The sequence below is a fragment of the Dipodomys ordii genome, unplaced genomic scaffold (genome assembly GCF_000151885.1).
Source record: "Dipodomys ordii isolate 6190 unplaced genomic scaffold, Dord_2.0 Scaffold146, whole genome shotgun sequence".
Lineage (NCBI taxonomy): Eukaryota > Metazoa > Chordata > Mammalia > Rodentia > Heteromyidae > Dipodomys > Dipodomys ordii.
The window spans coordinates 3,166,763-3,181,494 of NW_012267362.1; the positions used below are offsets into that span (position 1 = coordinate 3,166,763).

Sequence of the window (14,732 nt, forward strand, 5' to 3'; positions counted from 1 at the left end):
TTTTGATGCCACGTTGAATAGTCCAAGAATGTATAAAGAATATTGTCCAGGTTGTTTATTAATATTTTCTGCAAGGATCGTATTACTTCCAGTATTGTTAGGGTTCTATTGTAGATAACATTTTTAAATGTTAAGTAAATATATGCGAGATGCAAATTTAATTTAGAAGGATTTACAAATTCAAGTTGCCTAAAAGGTTTTAGGAGACAGAAATTAAAGCTGCAGATTAGATGCATTGCAGAAGATTCCACTTTCCCACTGAGGCGAGAACAGCAGGGGCTAATCTTTCCCTGCCATCCTGTTACTGGGATCCCTCACACTTCCAACTTGTGGCTTCAGAAGCATTCTGGAAAGTAAAAAGTCCATGGATTACTCAGTCAAATACCAAAATGCATGTTCTGTGCTTTAACAGGACATTGCTGTGTGTTCAATGTCATAATAAACTTTTCTGAAATGATTAAGGATAAAAGAAGAATATAAGTGAATGTAGTATAAAATAGGTCTCCATTCTTTGGGTGACATTACCTTAATATCACAATGTTTGCTTGTTTTGTGCCAGCACTGGTGCACAAAATATCAGGGCCTATGCTCTGCTCTGGCCCTTTGCTTTTTTTGCCCAAGGCTGGTGCTCTACCACTTAAACTATACATTCACTTCCAGCATTTGTTAGTTAATTGGAGATAAAAGTCTCATGGGTTTTCTTGTTCTGACTGCTTTAAACTGTGATTCTTAGATCTCAGCCTCTTGAGTAGCTAGGATAACAGAGGAGAGACACCAGTGCCTGACTTTCAACTATTGTCTGTGTGCATGTGTGTGTTTGCTGGTATTGGGACTTGACTTGAGGGCCTGCCACTTAAACCACACCTCCAGTCTGGCATTTTTGCTGGTAACTGGAGTCAAAATCTTGTAGACTTTTCTGTCTGGACTGAGTAGCTAGCATTTCAGGTATGAGCCACCAAGCCTACCTTTGTAATTTAGTTAGGGTAGATTTTTTTTTCCCACAAAACTTTGTAATACAGTTACTGAGTACAAAGAAAATGAAGTTTTGTCATTAATATGATGGATATTATTACTAAAAAAAACATGGAAATTCTTCTTAAATTATCTTTTTCTTAATCTCAGTAGTTCCCATATTTTGAAACTGGACATTCTTCATATATTACCAATATGAATGTCTGCCACCTTTGATTTCAGAATGTAATGGATAAAATATTTTTACTCATTCAAGCTTATTTTCAAAATGAAGTATTTTCTATTCTGTAGCTTTTGTGATCTTAGGGTCATTTTTATCTTGGATTATGCTATAAATTTAGAAATTGATGAAGTTTGATACTATTCTTATTTAATTTGATAAGTAAATATCAATAAGTAAATCAGTAAGTAAAAATAATTGTTTAGCTAGTTATCTATCACATGTAAAAATGACATTCATGCTGCCTGTCTGTAAAAACAATGGATTTAAAAGTAGGCATGCAGGAAAAGGATAATTCTAACATTGTAAAATTTAAAACTTGGGACTCAGTATATTGAATCAAAAATACTAAACATTTCAAGTACTAATGTCTGGCTATGCACTCTTGAATATGGTATATAATGATTTGATTTTAGAGATAGCCTGGCCCAAAGTAGGAATTTAAATATTTTCATTGAATGAACAAAAACAACCACAACAAAAAAGAAGTACATATACCTATATGCATATACACAATAGTGCTAGGTACTAATGAAATCAGCTTATAGAAGTATACTGAATGATATTTGATGACCCTATAAGTAACTAGAAGGAGAGATATATTCAGAAATTTTAAGATAAGAATTGTAAAATAATACATAATTATGGGTAAAACTACCAACTAAATGTGATTGCTTTCATAACTCATAACTAATAAATCCCTATTGAAATTATTATTAATGCTTTTTAATGAAATATAAATTTATTTGTAAGACAAGCTAAATGAAATTCAGTTGTAGAAAGGAGATGATTGAAGTAGGAGATAAGCTGAAGGAGTAAAAAAACCAGTATCATTTCGTTTACTGGAGTCACTGAGTAGTATTGTATATTCCATTCAGAGTTCAAAATTATTGTCCTGCACTTGTCATTGGTTGTGTCCGCAAAGCTTCTCACATGCACAGGCAGGAACTTAGAGCTGGTAAAAACCGAAGAGATGTATAAATGGGAAGATTAATTTCTGAGAAGAAATGCATATGGTGACTAGAGACAGAGCTAGTCCTGGAGCTATCACAGGGCCATTTTTACTTCTGTATATCACTGTATCTCTCAATGCATGAACTAGTTAAAAAAAGAAAATTACCCCATAAGAGAAGATACACCCATCTTGATCTTAACTCTGGGTTGGGTGAAGGTGGGGAGGAAGGAGAGAAGGGGAAAGAAGGGGAAGGGGAGGGAGAGAGTGAGGAGGAAAGGGGGTGGGGGGAGGACGGGTAGAAAGACATCTTTCCTGAGAAATCCTCAACATAAAACTAAAAATCATGCAGATAGAGTGCCAGAATTCATGTTAGCTGGGATCTAAATAATTCTTAGCTAGAAATGTAATTGAAAATGAGTCTACATTAGCTGAGCACCTGTGGCTCACACCTGTAATCCTAGCTACTAAGGAGTCTGAGATCTGACGATCACAGTTCAAAGCCCATCTGGGCAGGTAAGTCTGTGAGACTCTTATCTCCAAGAAACCAATAGAAAACTGGAAGTGGTGCTGTGGCTCAAGCGGTACAGGGCTCGCTTTGAGCTAAGAGCACAGGGACAGTGCCCAAGTCCAGAGTTCAAGCCCCATGACCGACAAAAAAAAGAAGAAGAAGAAAAGAAAATGAGTCTATATTAAAAATGATTTCCCCAGTGAAAATACAAATTCAGCCCATAATGGAGCCTCTTTTTTCACACAGCCCTCAAAGGATTTTTAGAGTAAGTCCAAGTGAACATATATTTGCCACTTGGAATCACTAAATCCATGAGAAAGAAAACCACCTTAAAGATAACAGAAACAAAATATAGACTTGAATCCATGAATTTATTAGAATTTACCAACTTCGGTGTTTGTTTTTTTTTTGTTTTGTTTTTATTTTGCCAGTCCTAATCTTGAACTCTGGGCCTAGGTGCTATTCCTGAGCTTTTATGCCTAAGGCTAGTGCTCTACCACTTGAGCCTTCATACTTGAAAATGTTATATTTAATATGGTTGAAGAAATAAAAATGGAATAAAAATCTGATACCCAATTACCTGGGCATATATCTCTCTAAAAGACTCACAGTAATTGGAATTGAAGGCTTTAGTGGGTATATACATGCCCTATCACACACAGTTATGGAAGAAAATTGAAAGAAAAAAAAACCTGAAGAAATGTCACAGAGCAGTCCAGAGATGAAGAAATGGACAGTGTAACAAAAGAATGAAGTGATAAGATTCAAATACATCTAATAGGAAAGATTAGAAGGAGAGAGATTAGAAGAAGCAATATTCAAATAAGTAATGACTGAGACTTTTCCTGAAACTTACAATAAAACCAATCTTAAAAATCACAGAGTATATGAATTACTAATCTCCAGCTACATCAGAATGAAACTTCATTACATTAAAGACAAAAAAATATTAAAAGTAGCCTAAAACACATGTGCCTGTAAAGAATTGATCGTCGGGTTCATAAGCATCAAAGGTCTCTGCTTCTGGGAGTTGTGGAACACCTTCTATTTTACCAGTCCTCCCAAAGATAACAACTAATAAGTCATGAACAAAATATAAAACGAAACAAAACAAAACAAAATTATCTGAAAGCACTGCCTAGGTAAAGGGTTGACATTTGGAAGAGGAAATGCTGTGGAGTTTTCTGAATTTATAGCCAGCTTGAGGACAGGGACTGAGTTGCAGTTTTCAGACTGGCTAAAGTTTGGAAAGAAATCTTTCAGTATTTTCACTTTGAAAGACTGTAGAGCACGGAGCTTGAAGCGACCCTAGAAAGGGAGGAAGGAAATGTTTACAAAGGAAGAAGTTGGAGTGGGGCAGCCTCAAGTTCTATGTCTAAATTCTAAGTCTCTGGTGAAGACTAAGCAGTCGAGGCCAAGCTAGAACGAATCAGGGAATGCCAGCTCCCTGACCACAAGAACTGCCAGCAACTGGAGGCCAACCAGGTTAATGCCTGTATTAAAAAAAAATAGAAGAAGAAGAAAATGCTCATTTGAATCATTCCAGATATGAACCAAAATGATTCAGTATACAAAGAAATTGGAAGACATGAACTATACTCAAAAAAGAGAGGAAAAAATCATGAGAAGAGATCTACTCTGAAATATCTCAAATAATGCAATTACAGGAACACATTTTAAAAATTGTTGACTTACTTTTACTATCATTAGCAGTTGTACGAAGGGGTTTTAGTTTAACAAGTCAGTTTGCGTACAATGCCTTTTAATCAGGGTCACCATTTCTCCCATTCTCCCATTCCTACCCATCCACTCAAAGGAACACATTTTAAAGGCAACTATTAGAATTATTCTCAGGACCCAAAAGAGAATAGGTATATAAATAAGTACATAGAAACCTCAGCAGAAAAATAGGAAGTAGAAAAAAGAACTGAGTGAAGATTGTAGAACAGGAAACTACAATATCCTATATAGTAAGAATAGTATGTGAGAGATTTTGAGAGACTATGGCTATCAATTATAACTCACCTAAATAATGACATTTCTAGCCAGACAAACACAGAGAAAGTTTTACTTCTAACTGTCCTATCTCACTTCATAAGATGTACTTTAGGAAGAATATATCATACCTTGTGTGTGTGTATGTGTGTATGTTACATTCCTAGTAAATCATTGAAGAATAAGTGGAGTTAGTCAGATTCCCTTCCCTTAACTTCTGGGGAGTGGGGCTTGCTAGGGTACCTCTCAAGGACTTCAGTTGTATCAGCATATTTGTGTAACCTTGAGTCACGTATGTCGGTAGCCTTGAGGCCAGATTTGGCCAGATGCCACTTTTGAATAGTGGGAGAGTAACACACGCCACTGTCTGATGGTGTGCAGTGTCTGTGAGTCTGTGCTGGGTCTGTTGACAAAGCAGTCTGTGAAAACAGTGTGACCACCCTTCCTCCTGTGAATCAGAGCATCACTAGCACTACAATTATTTTAAAAAATATCTTTGTCCATGGTGGTCATTAAACAATGTTATATGAAGGAAGAAAGTGGCATTAGAGAAATAGGAAGCATACATTCAAAGATAAGAGGGCACCAGGAAGAAACTTACCTGTGGTTGTAAATAGGAAGCATCTATCAGGACATAGGCTCAGTCAGTGTAGGTGGAAGAGAAGGGGAGAAGGCCTGTGACAATGATAAGGAAGATGAAGGACCCCATCCAGGTTGTGGGGATCACAGAGGAGAAGGTAGTTCTTCCCCCATCAGATATACGCACTGAAGAGAAAAATGGCTTCCATTGAAGAGAGAAACGGTTCCCAAAGGGATGTTTCAAAATGCAACAGTCTCGACTGTATAGTAGCAGTATAATAGTTCAAATCTCCAGCCTTTACCAGATCATGGGGTCCACAGCCAGAAAAGTTCTTTGCCTCTCTCCCTTCCTTCCCTTTTATCTGAGCTAAGATAACCCAGGAATACCATAAATAGACTGATAATGCAGGTGATTCAGGAACATTTGCTAATCCATAAGACAGATTCTCTGTATTTTGTCTTTGCTCAGGATCTTATACATTGTCATTTCTTGTATAGTGTGCATTTGATTTGTTATTTTTATAAATATTAGTATATCTTCTTTGGTTTTGTTCATTTTCTCAGTTGCCACCAGCAGCTACAAGATGGTTTTTTTTCTATTAGAATAGAAAATGCAACATTTTTTTCTCTTATGCAAAGCTCTGTAGGAAAAAAAGGGTAATGGATTTTTTTCCTATTTTTTCTTGAACAAAAGGTTTTCCATTTGGCATATTTTTGAAAGCAGAGTTTGGAAGGCATTACAAAATAGAGTCTATATCCAATCCATATTGTTTATTTTGCATGTTTTCCCAGTGTCTTGGGAAAGAGAATCACATTTTCATTTCCGTTTTCTCTGATAGTATAAAATTGTCTTGATAGTAAATATTGAAAGTTTCTGGTTCATATTTTCTTGCTCATCCACCTCCCTGCCCACTGGAGGTCTAGTGGCAGTAAAATGAATGAAAGAATGAATTAAAGCGAAATGAATTATTTTCTACTTATCTGACATATACTATGATTCATTCTGTATAAAATTGCCAGTGGATACTTCCAAGACTGTGCTACTTAGGAGTTTTATAGAGCTGAGTCAGCTGAACAGAATTAATGATTGATTTCTAAAAGCTTCCCTTAAGTAAACTTAATCTATTTTTGCTTTTTTATATTCTAGGTGCCCAAACCAGTAGATTATTCTTGCCAACCCTGGTAAGTATTAAAAATGTTTATGTAGCTAAGTTGAAATACCATACCCTTCGCTTGAGGATGCCTTAAATGTAGAGGTTGTAAACCACATTCCATTTTCATTCATCCTGGCTAAAGGTGCTTGTACATGTAACAAAACACTATAATGAATTCATGTATTGCTGACATTTTCATATCTTTCTCAGAGTGGTATATGTGTATGTGTGCATAAGTGAGTGCACAGATCTCTAGATTAAATGGTTGTAATAGCCCAGCCTCAGAAAGAAGTAAGATACAGTTTGAATGAGCTCCAAAGAATAATGTAAAATTACAATTTGTAGCATCAAATACAAAAGCAGTGAAATATATTCCTGTATGTCCTGAGTCTATATAAGTCTGTCTGGAGGCTGGAAGTAGAACAGAGTAAGTGATGTAAGCAACAGATCTCTTCAACATCACATGTTTCTTTTCCTTTTATTTCTCAACATTCATATAAGGAAAACTGCTATTATTATCATGGATGAAGAAAGAAAGGTGAAGGCCATGCAACCTGTGAGTGGTTAGCACCAGGATTCCAATTTGTGCCATCCATACATTACTAATCAACCTCAAAATACAAAATCGGAGCCTATCATGCCTTTATATTTGATTCCCTGGATTGTATTTGACTCCTCTGAAAAATGACCGTGTTTGTTTTCTTCTCCCTGATATTTAAGTATATGTCTACCAAAGAGAGATCAGGATACATATATAAATGAGATCTCCTGGAGACATGGAGAACTAATTTAGGTTGCAAACTTGTCTGATGGGTTTTAGGTACAACTCTGTGTGTGTGTGTGTGTGTGTGTGTCTGTGTCTGTGGCATCTGTGGCATCTGTGGCATCTGTGTCCATGTCAGTGTCTTGAAATCAAGCTTGGGCTTGAAATCAGGGCCTGGGCGCTGTCCTTGAGCTTTTTATGCTCAAGTCTAGTGTTCTACAACTTGAGCCACAGCTCCACTTCTGGCTTTTTGCTGGTTAATTGGAGATAAGAATCTTATAGATTTTTCTGCCAGGGGCTGACTTTGAATTACAACCCTTAGATCTCCGCCTCCTGACTAGCTAGGATTATAGGCCTGAGCCTGTAATTGGTGCCTAGCTGATCTTTGCTGCATTTTAACACAACATAGGACAATTTCAAGATCTTCATTTCTGTGGCATTCAAAACCGCAGTCCTGACTAGAATTGAATTTGAACACTAGAACCAATAGAATGGACAGTCAGACAGCAGCTGACAACCCTCATCACAGTAGAATAGTTGGGTCCTTTTCTTTCCTCTATCCATTTTTTATGTACTTAGATTTTATAGTTCCAAGGAAAATGATTCTATAGATAAATACTAACACCACCACCTAGATGGATTTTTGAGGCATAAACTGATCAGATACCTGGGAACCACTCAGGACACAGGTAGCTTGTATGCCCATTGTTTTAAAATGCACCCTGCCAATATGCCCAAGTGTATTGAAAATATGACGAATTAAGGTAGTATTAATCCTAGGGGGGGAAATCAAGATGTCAGAAAAAAAATGAAGATCCTTAATAATAATAAGTTATAAAGATACTTCAGAGTAGAATTTTAAAATTACAGATTCCCCCCTCCCCTTGAGTATTCTGGACAGTGATTCAAATTAACCAGGCAGTTTCATGTGAAATAACATGCTAGGGAGTGAAATGACCCACTACACCAGAAACTGGAACCTTCAATTGGAGAAATACTGAACTGTTCAGAGAAAATTATACTGACTGGTAGTATGGCCATTCTAAAGCCACTGAGAAGCAGAGCATCAACAATTATCTTATGTATTCATTTTTCTCCCACATTGAAAAATGGGTTGTTCTTATAAGATAAAATAGTATCTCATATAGACCATAAAATAAAATAGAAAATTCAGGTGATTATCTTCAGTAAGCTAGGTTTTAATGAACATCTGTATATAGAACAGTTGATAAACACCACAAACTCTACCCCGTCTCTTAGGCCATTCACTCTGACCAGGCTTGTGGGGGGAGGACACATGGGGAGAGCGGGTCTGGCTGAGGTTAGCGTTGACTGGGGTTAGCCTAGATTTCAGTCTAGTATACTGGAAACAAGGCTTAGATGAAGGAAAATGGAGCCAGTTGCCTGAGGTTGAGAGCTGGGGATTACAGTCCAAAGCCAGTGTGGACATAAAAGTCCATGATACTCTTTTTTAATTTTCTTTTTGTTTTTCTTTTGTCAGTCGTGGGGCTTGAACTCAGGGCCTGGGTATTATCCCTAACCTTTTTTACGCTCAAGGCTAGTGCTCTACCACTTTGAGCCATGGCTCTAGTTCTGGTTTTCTGGTGGTAAATTGGGAGATATGAGTATCATGGATTTTCCTGCCCAGGCTGGCTCCAAACCATGATCTTTAGATCTCAGCCTACTAAGTACCTAGGATTACAGCATCCATCCCTGTGAGGCTCTTATCTCCAGTTAAGCAACATAAAGCTGGACATAGAATCATGACTCAAGTAGTAGAGCACTAGGCTTGAGCAAAAAAGCTCTGAGGTACTGATAGCATTGAGGCACTGAATTCAAGCCTAGGATCAATAACGCAAACAGTCTCTCTCTCTTCCTCTCTCTCTACACACACACACACACACACACAGACACACACATATTAAGGAAAGCTGTACGCTGAATGATGACAAATTCAGACAATTTTGTATAGTACAGATCCACCACCATGACACAATACTCTTATATCCAGTCAGCAATTTGAAGGATTTTTCTCAAACTGAATAAGCTCAGAGTAAAACCAAAACACTAACAATAACAAAACCCCTAAAATCCTAACATTTGGATGTTACCCAGCTTAATCATCAGATTTTCTTGCCAAATCCGCAAGCTCCTGCCCAGTGGGGCCTACATTTGGACTGTACACACCGTTCCTTCTGCCAGTTCTTGGAAGTCTGTGTCTTAAACATAAGCAAATAATAAAGAGGAACTAGACATTTGAGGAAAGCCTTCAACTATAGAACAAATATGAAAAAGAAATCAGAAGAAAGTATGCATAGAGTAAACAGCAGAATATTTTTAAGACCTTCTGCTTACATCTTCAAAATGAAGAGGAAACATCACATTTGTAAGAGGGAAAAAGAATAAGAAAGAGCTCTTACAAATAAAAACTATAGAAATTTGAAAAACAAATCAGAGGAAATCTTCTGCAAAGTCAGATAGCAAATAATATAATAAGTGGGATGTTAGTGGCTTTCACCCATAGCCCTTGCTACTCAGGAGGCTGAGATCTGAAGATCACAGTTCTAAGCCAGCCCATACTGGAAAGTCTATGAGACACTTACCTCCAATTAACGCCCTCTCCCCCCAAACTAGAAGTAGAGCTGTACCTCAAGTGGTAGAGTGCTAGCGTTGAACATAAAAGTTCATGGACAGTGCCCTGGCCCTGAGTTCAAGATCCAAGACCAGCACCAAAATATATGAATGGAGATAGGAAAATTCCATCATTTGCCTGAGAAGCACAGCTTTCAACCAGTAAAATTTCTAGGAGAGGAAAACTAAGAGAATCAAGTATCAAAGCAAACAAAATTTCTAAGAACTGAAGAACATGTATTGTCAGATTGTGCAGATACAACTGAAAGCTCAGTAGACTATAGGAAAAACAGTTATCACAAAAACGTCAGTATAAAAAGTACAGAAAGAGAGAAGTACAAGTTGTCATCCAAAACCTACTTTTCCAACGGCGGTTCGAGGAGGTGTGTTAGGGGGCGGGGGGGGGGAGGAGGGAGGAAGGAGAAGGATTTGGATGGGGGGGAGGGGGGAGGCTGGGAAGGGATGGGAAGGGTAAACAAAGGAGGAGGCTGCAATGCTTGGTAAGAAATGTACGCATTATCCTGCCCATGCAATTGTAACCCCTCTGTACAGTATGTTCACAAATAAAATAAAATTAAAAAAAAAAGTACAGAAAGAATATGAATCATGAAAAATTTGAAGACAGACAATACGGACACTGAAAGTCTCCGAGAAATCAAAAGTTGAGTCATATGCAATGACTTGAATTCAGAATGGTATTAAAAGGATATTAGAAGAAATATTTGGAAAACAAAACAAATTCTCACTTAGAATTCTTTCAGAGGGGCTGGGAAAGTGGCTCACTGGTAGAGCGCTTGCCTTGCATGCCTGAGGCCCTGGGTTCAATTCCTCAGCACCACATAAGCAAAAAGAAAAAAGCTGGAAGTGGCTCTGTGGCTCAAGTGGTAGAGTGCTCGCCTTGAGTTGAAGAGCTGAAGGACAGCGCCCAGGCCCAGAGTTCAGGCCCCACAACTGGACCCCCCCCAAAAAAAAACGACAATTCTTTCACAGTAGTTTACCCATTTACAGGAAAGCTAGTAAGAAAGAGATTCTTAGTAGTCTTAGTGGTCAGGCAGTTAGACCTAGAGAATGCGTTATTCCAAAGAAATATCTTCAAAATCAAGGATTAACAGATAGAGTATATAATGTTGAAAATATAATGTGTGGGATTTTATTTGAGGAGACAAAAGGACTTGAGCAAACAAAAATGAAACCATTGTTTTTTTTCAAGGTCAAATGTATTTTTTTAATAGCTACTGGCTAAAATTGGGCCAGATGGTACTTGGGTTTGTAAATGTTACATGAAGAATGAAGAGCCACTTATAAAAATGTGTTCAGTACATACTAATTGTGATCATTGGGCTGACAATGGGGATATTATCATGGGAATAGAAGAATGAAGGGTACAAGACTCAAGACAGTCTTTGCTTTGCTTTGCTTTTCTTGTCCTGGGACTTGAACTCAGGTCCTGAGCACTATCCCTGAGCCTCTTTGTGTTTAAGGATAGTGCTCTACCACTTGAGCCACAGTGTCACTTGTGGCTTTTTCTGAGTAGTTTATTGGAGATAAGATTTTCATGGACTTTTCTGCCCTGGCTGGCTTTGAACTGTGATCCTCAGATCTCAGCCTTCTGAGTAGCTAGGATTACAGGTGTGCACCACCAACTGCCAGCTAAGACAACTTTCTTTTTTAAAAAAATAATATTTTATTTTATTGTAAAGGTGATGTACAGAAGGGTTATAAATACATAAGTAATATAATGAGTACATTTTTTTTGCCAGTCCTGGTGCTTGAACTCAAGGGCCTGGCTGTCCCTGAGCTTCTTTTGTTCAAAGCTAGCATTCCACTACTTGAGCCACAGCACCACTTTCAGCTTTTTCTATTCTTTTGGTACTGACAAATCAAATCCAGGGCTTCATGAATGCTAGGCAAGCACTCTACCACTAAGTCACATTCCCAGCCTCAAGACAACTTTCTTTAGAGAATGGTGATGAAGATCGCTAAATGTGAATGACGAGAAGAACTGAATTGATAGAGGGAATGTCTCTTGACAGTAAGCAGTACAGTCTGTGAGTGCTCAGTAGGAGCTTGATGAATTCCTCTATGAGAATACTGGAGATCAGAGACAAAGGAGGGTTGTTCTAAAGGGATATGGTTGAAGAAGTAGGCATGATGCAGCTCTTCCCACATCCTAATAGCCATGGTATTGGAGACTAGAATTGGGGCTTCACAATTACTAGGCAAACATTCTACCACTTGAACCACACACATAGTCCTGTTTTGCTTTTAGTTTGTTTTTTTCAGATAAGGCTTTGTGCTTTTGCTTGGGCCAGCCTCAGGTCATGTTCCCCCCTATTTCTGCTTTCTAAGCAGTTAGGATTACAGGCATGAACTACTGTTCCTGGCTTGTTTATTGAAATAGAGTTTTGCTAACATTTTGCTTAGGCCTGGCCTCAAATACCCCTGTCCTCCTATCTCTGCCTCCTGAGTAGCTAGGGCATAACTGTTCTTTTATCCCACACTACCCTAAGCATTAAAATGCTCTTAGCTTCTCTTTTTCATTTCATGGAAGCTAACATGTCTTCCTTCAACAAACATTTGCCAACTGCTGAATGTGTGCATTTATAAATTTTAGCCTAGACTAGAGGTGGATGGTTATAGTGAGTTACATGTGTCTATACATGAGAAAGATGATATTCTGAAATATGAATTCATGAGTAACTTTGAAAGAGAACAAATCTAAACAATATATTTTTTTCTCTAAGCTTCTGTTTTCCCTAAATCTCTGGTTTCTTTGGCCAGTAAATGTACAGCTGTGTGTAGTGAGAGACCATTCAAGAATGACTTAACATTATATTTGGGCCTTTTATTGACAGTTACTGTTATTATGGAATTTGAATTCTGACTTAAGAAATTATTCGCCTGACTTAAGAAATTATTCGCCTTTAAAAAAAATGTATTCTGGTGGCTCACACCTATAATTGTAGCCACTCAGGAGGCTGAGATGTAAAAATCGTGATTTAAAGCCAGTGGGGGCAGGAAAGCCTGTGAGACCCTTATCTCCAATAAGCTACTCAAAAAAGCCAGAAGTAGTGCTGTGGCTCAAGTGGTAGAGCTCTCACCTTGAGCAAAAGCAGCTCAGGGACAACGCCCAGGCCCAGAGTTCAAGCCCCAGGACTTGCCAAAGTGAAAATTACTCACCTCTGTTAGTGTCTTTAGAAAATCAGTTATCAAAATGGTAGATTAAAAGAATTAACTTATATCCAAACAGTAGTTGGATAGTGACTAAAAAATAATTAAAATGTTTCCTAGAGTTTTTCTAAAAAAGATGTTCCAAGGACATTTCATAGTATACATAGAGAAAAGGGAACTTCATGTATGTGTTTTACAGAGAAACATTGTGAAATTTTTTGAGGGGATTGAGAGTATGTGTATGTGTGCGCAGATTGTGTATGTGTGTCTGTCTCTCTGTCTGTCTAATGTCTTAGGCAGCGCAGTTCTTCCTGCAAGTATTTTTTTCCTTGTTACTACTCTCTCCTACAACTGTCTTACCTGCCTTTCTGATCTAGCACCTATTAACTCCTCTCTTCGTTCTGTTTGTTTATTTGGTAAATATTTGCTGGGTGTTTGCTGTGCATTAGGCGCTGTTCATTTAGCTGTGGATAGCTTTGGAGAGCATTTTTGTTTGGACATATAAAAAGATATTTTCTTTCGGAATCTAATCTTTTAAGCAATTTAATTAGAGGATATACTAATAAAAACAGCTCAGGGCAGGCCGCCACTAAATTAAAATTGTGACAGATACTTATTTTTAGCCTCCATTCTCTTCCAGGTACATTAATCTAGATTTTCTGTGCTGTTGTCTCTTACAGGTATGCTGGAGCAATGGAAAGATTGCAGGCAGAGACTGAACTTATTAATAGGGTAAATAGTACTTACCTTGTGAGGCACAGGACCAAAGAGTCAGGAGAATATGCAATTAGCATTAAGTAAGTAGGACAAGTACTTTTACAGAAATAGACTTTCTGTTTTCATAATTGCATCGACCATCTGACATGTATAACACTGAAGTTGAAAACCAAGGTTCTAATTGCAGCAAAAATAATGCATCTATCCAGACAGTTCATTAATACTTGAAAATATCTGGTAGAAAAAACAATAATAAGTGTTATAGGCTGCTAATTGGCACATTAGATATCTTTCATAACATTGAATTTTGTGGATTTGATGTGTGTATAGTTCTAGCAAATTCTAAGAGTATAAAATAATAGATTTTTGTCTTTTTTCTGTATTTTCAAACTTTACCTCTTAAGTAAATTAAGCATCATGACTAGTAAAAATCCAATCCCTCTCTCACTTCAAATATTGGTTGTATCTTCAACTAATAAATATATTTTGTTAATTAGCTGTCACTGTTGTATTGGCATAAGTATATATTTTGTCTTCAGAATTAATTCCTATGATGTTATTGGGGCATGCCCTCTGGTAATTATTGATTTCTACTGATTAAAAACACATTTATATTCATAAGTTATTCACTGCCCATAGGTACAATAATGAAGCAAAGCACATCAAGATTATAACAAGAGATGGCTTTTTTCACATTGCAGAAAATAGAAAATTTAAAAGTTTAATGGTAAGCATTGATTATTTTCAGTCTATGATACCTAGTTTGTTGGCTGTTAGAAATACCATTTTAATTCTAGAGTTCCTTGGAAATTTTGCCCACTGAAAAGTTATTTAAAGAGAAACATAATTTTGTAGCAGAATCATCAAAATTCTTACTTTAAGAAATCTAGTTGTGTTTTAGTTGGCTCAATTCAGATTTTTCATTATATACTAAATTTGTAACTTTGAGATAATATTTTATCTATATTATTTGTGATTCTTAGACCGATGACAAATTGAAATATCAACTTTCAGTTATTTATGTGGGTTTTGGCTTATGTTTTTGAATGGCATGTGGAAAATACTTT

The 14,732-nt window shown here is 37.2% G+C and overlaps 1 protein-coding gene across 1 annotated transcript in view; it reads left to right on the forward strand.

The window, feature by feature from the left end:
* Nucleotides 1-14,732, forward strand: part of Vav3 (vav 3 guanine nucleotide exchange factor) — a 354,621-nt gene that overhangs the window by 311,262 nt on the left and 28,627 nt on the right. Inside the window, exons 22-24 of the mRNA XM_013031889.1 lie at nucleotides 6,377-6,411; nucleotides 13,629-13,745; nucleotides 14,305-14,392. Coding sequence (XP_012887343.1) covers nucleotides 6,377-6,411; nucleotides 13,629-13,745; nucleotides 14,305-14,392 — 240 coding nt within the window. The remainder of the gene's footprint in view (nucleotides 1-6,376; nucleotides 6,412-13,628; nucleotides 13,746-14,304; nucleotides 14,393-14,732) is intronic.